This window comes from Branchiostoma floridae, chromosome 19 (genome assembly GCF_000003815.2).
Source record: "Branchiostoma floridae strain S238N-H82 chromosome 19, Bfl_VNyyK, whole genome shotgun sequence".
Taxonomy (NCBI): Eukaryota; Metazoa; Chordata; class Leptocardii; order Amphioxiformes; family Branchiostomatidae; genus Branchiostoma; species Branchiostoma floridae.
In genome coordinates, this window is record NC_049997.1 from 3405171 (window position 1) to 3411248 (window position 6078).

Consider the following 6078-nt stretch of genomic DNA (forward strand, 5'->3'; position numbering starts at 1 on the left):
TTTAGGGGAGGGTCCGGGAGGAAAATTTTTAAAAATCTTGGCCCTTTCTGAAACGTCATTTCCTGAATTTCAGTGGCACATTCTGCTTGTAAACTAAGCTAAGCTAAGTACGATAGTACAATTTCTACTGGTTTAAAAGATTTTTCAGAGAAACGCTCCCGCAACATATTGTCCTACGCAGTCGTCACAAGGGAGGTCTGGCGAAATTTTTAAATCGGGACTCTCTGAAACGCCATTTCTTGCATTTTCAGGGGTAAACTTTGCTGTTAGACTAGCTTGATTTTCTGAAATTTCCATCATCAAAAAAATACAAAAGGTTTCAGCTTGATTTTTTGGGGGGGCGACGCCCCCCCAACATATTTTCTGGGGGGGGGCAGCCGCCCCCCCTGCCCCCCCGGTGCCGCCGCCACTGTCCCCAACCAAGCCTGGTACCCATTTTTTACACCTGGGTGGAGTGAGGAAAGTCGTGTAAAGGGCCTTTCCCAAGGACCCACCATCTAGCCAGGAATACCAGAAATCAAACCTGTCATTTCATGTCTGCTAGCCTATATGCTTAACCATTCAATGCTGACAATTTCCACTAACATGTACAGGTACAGCTAAGTTGCTATTCACAAACAATGGCAAGAGCTGCCAAGTTGTATGGGGCCCTTTACATCTATATCAGATAGAACACCAACTAACCTGTAGCTGTTTGTGTGCTGAAGCCTGACGGGAAGAGACTCCTGTGGCGATGGTTGATCAACAGACGGCAGTTTCAAAATCCCCACATGCTTCTTCCTCTTGGTACTTGCGTTTTCTACATTCCTGGCATTTTGGCCTGCAGGAGGACTTGGTGTGTTGTCTGCTTCTCTTGTGCTTTCGTCTTCCTGTGTTGTTCCATCAGCTTTGTCATTTTCTTGTGTGTTTTCATTTACTGTTTCATTTCCGTTGACTTCTTCATTATTCAATGACCTGTCATTGTTGTTCTCCGGAGATTCTGTGAGAAGTTTGACCTTGACATCATCTTCATTACAGAAACCAACGTTTTCGGCAGAGCGGTCCATTTGAAGGTCGCCTGTTCCACCATTTGGGGTGATGAGGTTGATCTGGGGGTTTTCAGGGCCTTCTTCACTGTCGATGAAGGAGATGTGGGGTTTCCTGGTTTGGTTCTCAGGGGTCTGGGTTGCTAAGCTGCCATTTTGTTCACCGCTGTCAGTTTGTTTCTGTGACAAAGATGTGTTCTTTGACTGTTGCTGTAACATTGTATATAAAATACTTAGCACTTAGTAAAAAGAAATTTTAACATCATGATAGATACATTCAATGTTTGCTCTTTTGCTCTATATCACAGGAATTATGACAAAAATATGTTGCTTTTTTGTCAATGACGTAAAACAATAATACGCTAAGCTTTTTCCCCCAGTCTTTGTTCGCCATTTTGACTTCTCTCATTCTGAAAAAAATACCATAAACTCTAACCTCGAGTCTTGCTGATCCTAGATCATCCAACCTGTGCAGATAATCATCCCATCGTCCGTAGCAGAGGTCAATACCCCCTAGGAATGCAATGGACTGGTCCACCACCACCACTTTCTCATGATGGGCCCATAAGAAGATGCCACCTGGCATATGGTCTGGGTGACGAAGGACCTAGTGAAAAAAAAAATCCAACATCCACTCACATCAGGACTTAACATTTCTGTCCTTGTGACACAAAGAAATAATTTAGTAGTAAAAGTAACTTAGTAATACAAAATAATTTAGCTCAATGAACAGTTGGGCTACTCTTCCACTGGTTGTGACAGAGAAAACATTATGTCATTTAAAGGCTCATTATACTGGTGAAATCCCCTAGCTGTTTTCAACAAGTATAATGAACAGTGGACCACAGCATAACATCCCGTTCTAAGGTCTGCAACCCTTTCCAGTAGCGTGCAAGCGACAACATACGGACTTCAAACTCACAACCTCTTTGCCCAGAGGCTGGAAGTAAACTCTCTCCTTGCAGCCAGGGGCTGAATTGCAACAGGCAGGGCTAAATTGCAAGGGTCTGGAATGGCTGCCATTCAGCAACCTCTATACAACTGTAATTGCCCCTGGTGCAGCCATAGGACTGTAGGTTTTGAACCACTCACACCAGGAAGGACCCCTACAGTATTTTTCCAGCCAACTACTAGACTATGCATACTACACATTGAGAAACTTACCTTGACATTGGGATGCAGGTTGAGCAGAGTTGTCTTGCTGTAGAGGCTGTTCAGGCCGAGGGCCAGCTCCACCTCCTTGTACATCAGCACAAACACATTCACACCCTCCTCCTGCAACACAACAGCATGGAGTGAACATGTGATCAACATGTAATGATTATGTGACAAACATTCTGTTGTCAGATGAGTGCAGTATCATATACATTGTACACCTTGTGAAAAGTTTACCTTTGACAGCTGAAATTCCTATATAGATTGAAACTTTAAACTGTTTAATCTATTGTTGGGGGGGGGGGTGTCATCATTCTTTTTACAGGGTCATTGTTTTATCAAACTGGACACTGTTGATACTCTTAAGCTATACGAGTCAACACAATGAGTGCTTTGCAAGCAAGATACATGTACTAGTAACTAACTCATGGTTTCAAAACATGCCTGTCCTTGGTGCTGAATGACTATTTATTGTCCCTAGTTGTTGTTCTACTTGCCCTGTGTTGTCTATAGCAATGTAAATACTGCCCACAACTCTTCTATATTTTGACTTTCCTTGACCTACAGCAGCTGTAGTTTCAAACCGTGTCTGTCCTTGGTGCTGAATGACTATCTTGTGCCTGGTTGTGGTTCTACTTTCCCTATGTTGTCTGTAGCAAAGCAAATACTGGCTACCGGTACAACTCTTTACATATTTTGGCTTCCATTTGACTTACATTAACTGAAGCTGACAGTCTCAAAACATGTCTGTTCTTGGTGCTGAATGACTACTTCTTGTCCCTGGTTGTTGTTCTACTGACCATGTGTTATCTAAAGTGATGTAAATACTACCTACAACTCTTCCAAATTTTGACTACCATTTGTTTGATCTCAAAACATGTCTGTCCTTGGTGCTGAATGACTCTTAATTGTCGCTGGTTGTCGTTCTACTTGCCTTATGTTGTCTATAGCGATATACATGTAAATACTGACCAAAACTCTGAAATATTTTGACTTTAAACATGTCTGCCCTTGGTGCTGAATAACTATCTATTGTCCCTGATTGTTGTTTTACTGAGTCCCATTGTTGTCTATGGCAATGAAATACTGACTATAACAACTATTCCAGGTTTTGAGCTACTGTGCCTAGTTGTTGCTGTCTGTGCCAATTTCAGTTCTGACTACAACTCTTCCGTATATTGACCTACGACCCTACATGCCCTTTGACCTACCGCTTTTCTCTTCAGGACTTGGTCCAGCCTCCATTTTTCCCCTTCAGCGGCTACAGGACGAATGAGGTAGATCTCTGGACTGAACCTAAGAAACACAGAAGTTTCATAATCACATGTCTGAATATGTTAACAAAGGTTAGACATCAAGGTAGTAAGAAATACAAGGTAACAGCTACTCACTGACAAGTAGCTGGAAACTTTAAAATCTATCTAACTTACAAACTTATCCAGTTGCATGTAATGGGTAAATGTCATCTTACATGCTTAGAAAACCATATGTGAGTCATTGAAAACCCTTCATTCTGTACACGTCTTAGGATTGACACAAAAGTCATAAAATTTAAAGACATACAAAGACTTAAGCTCTTTCAATCAACAGACATAAAACTGTCACAGCTGGTAGTTGTAAAGATAACAGTTTGAGAAAATAAAAGGATTTTTCACCATTTCATACAATGCTTATATGGTAAAGATAACTTAGAGTAAAATACAGGTCAAGGTACAGACAAAAAAGTCAAAACAAAGCACAGTCAGACAGACAAGACAAGACAGGATAAAGGAATACAAATAAAGCTACCCAAGCAAAAAGTAAGCAAAAAGAAATGAGATGGAATAAGGTGTAACCATGACATGTTTCTGGGATATCTAAAAATTATACAAGAAAAGTAACGGTTGAGGAATGCCTTTATCAACACTAGTTTGATTGGAAAAAACAAGCATGCAGAGGATATGACAGAGGACAGTGGTGAAGGATTAGGAGAAATGGCTACCTGCAGTTCTAGATGCAGAGGATAGGAGGAGTCGGGAATCTGTAGATGTGGAAAGATGGAATCATGCATGATTTTCTCTGCACCACTACAAAAAAACTATCATATCTTATACACAGAGGGGTTTGGGAGTACAGAAACTCAAGGGGACTCAGAAACAGAAAGGGTTACACAACAATGGTTAGTTTTGTGATAAATGTAAGGATGGTTTGGTCAAAAGAAACGAGTCCAATACATGTGCCGTATGGAAAGAGGTTTGACAATCAAAAGGATTAACAGCTACATGAAGTTAAATGCCGTTGGAATGGCGTGTCCCATGAAGAAAAATCAGTTCTCAGGCTTTTCTTGTGAAAACTTGCGTACTGTTATTGCACTGTTTTATACTGCAGCAGAACATAAAGAATGTAAGGACCAAAATACTACTACATGACATAATGTATAATATTTTCTACAATTCAAATGAATGATTTGAGGAGAGAAAAGTTAACATACCACCAGTCAGCGATGAAGATTTCCTCCTTTGCAGCCTCCAAGCCTTCAGCTACAGCAGCCATGTACGAGGCTGCATCCACAAACCTGGAAAGGGATGGAAAAAATGGCCGGTTACATGACAGTCACATGATCATCAAGTCGATCAGTCAGGAATTACCACATTTATTTAGCAGGCTAGGAATGGTATTCCATCTACAGTTAGTCTCCAAAATTTTTTGTAAAAAAAAAATAATTGTATGAAATGGATAAAATTCTGATGCAATGATGACCTAGCAGCCATCAAATACATTTCCTGGAATGAACTCTATTCTACCGAGACTGCAAGTTTAAAGACAACATACATGTGTAGACCACCTGATAACACATTGGAAATGAGGTATCAGGTCAGTCAAGGATCAACAAGACTGGCAATAAAAATGTATTATTGCCATGACGACGATTGAGGATACAACAATACAGCTCAAATCAGAAATAGACTGGAACTTCCCTGTCGCACTATCCTTGGCACAATATACTAGCCCACCTGTAACATAAACCTACAGCCAGCAGAAATGTACTATCCCCGGTACAACACAATGGTCTGCCAGTGACCTAAACCTACAGCTGAGCACTGATGAAGTATTTCCTGTCTGCCTGTGGCCTATGGCCATGGCTTGAACAAGCTCTAGAAAAGAAAATGTATCCTTCATAACATAACATAACAACCAAGACAACGTGATCCATTGTGCAGAGTTCCCTGTCTAGTTTCAAAGGACAAATTCCTCCAGGGAGCAAGTGTGACCTAAATTCCACCATTGTATACCAGAGATACATCTGGAACAGATTTTGGGGGGGAGGGCTTGCATACCCAGCATACTGCATTCCTGTGGAAATACCTGTGCAATTCCTAGAATTTTTGCAGACTGAATGCAATATATACCACTTGACGACTCCCCTGAGGCGTCGTCAAAAAGTGTCTATCTGTTTATAGTCTGTTGTACAATTAGAAATTTGTTCCAACATAAAAGGTTTCTTGTTGTACAGTTGTTGATAGTTGCCTTATAAGTCACTGTTTATTGATTCATACGAGCAATGTACCAGCTTGGCTGATCGCTTGGAGTATGTCATAATGTACATTACTTTTTAATGATAGACTGCAGAAAAAGTGGACAGCATATGACAGAGTGCAACAGAGTATCCAGATCAAGGAGTGGCCACATCAGGGGCCACAACAGAACAGAAACCTTCCAGAGGCGCACAGATGGTCTCCTGAGACCGGACTGCCAAAGAGCAGAAAAACTGGGTGGAATAATTTCTTACCATTGTGCCTGTGTGTCCGTCCTGACTGGTGCAAATGAGTTGAACCTGTTCCAGCGGGTGAAGTCCCTCCCGTAGCGCTTCACCGTCAGCTCTATCCCACGCTTCCACTCTTCCAGCTTACGGGCCGTC

The 6078-nt window shown here is 41.5% G+C and overlaps 2 protein-coding genes across 2 annotated transcripts in view; one reads left to right on the plus strand and one right to left on the minus strand.

Annotated features, from left to right (window-relative positions):
* LOC118406407 (zinc finger and SCAN domain-containing protein 20-like) overlaps positions 1-6078 on the plus strand; it is a 121941-nt gene that overhangs the window by 26883 nt on the left and 88980 nt on the right. The gene's annotated exons all lie outside the window — the stretch shown is intronic.
* The window catches only part of LOC118406399 (phospholipase D1-like), a gene marked incomplete in the record, with an annotated part of 43187 nt that overhangs the window by 8355 nt on the left and 28754 nt on the right, over positions 1-6078 (minus strand). Inside the window, 6 exon segments of the mRNA XM_035806439.1 lie at positions 685-1235; positions 1462-1632; positions 2190-2300; positions 3392-3476; positions 4651-4734; positions 5950-6078. Coding sequence (XP_035662332.1) covers positions 685-1235; positions 1462-1632; positions 2190-2300; positions 3392-3476; positions 4651-4734; positions 5950-6078 — 1131 coding nt within the window.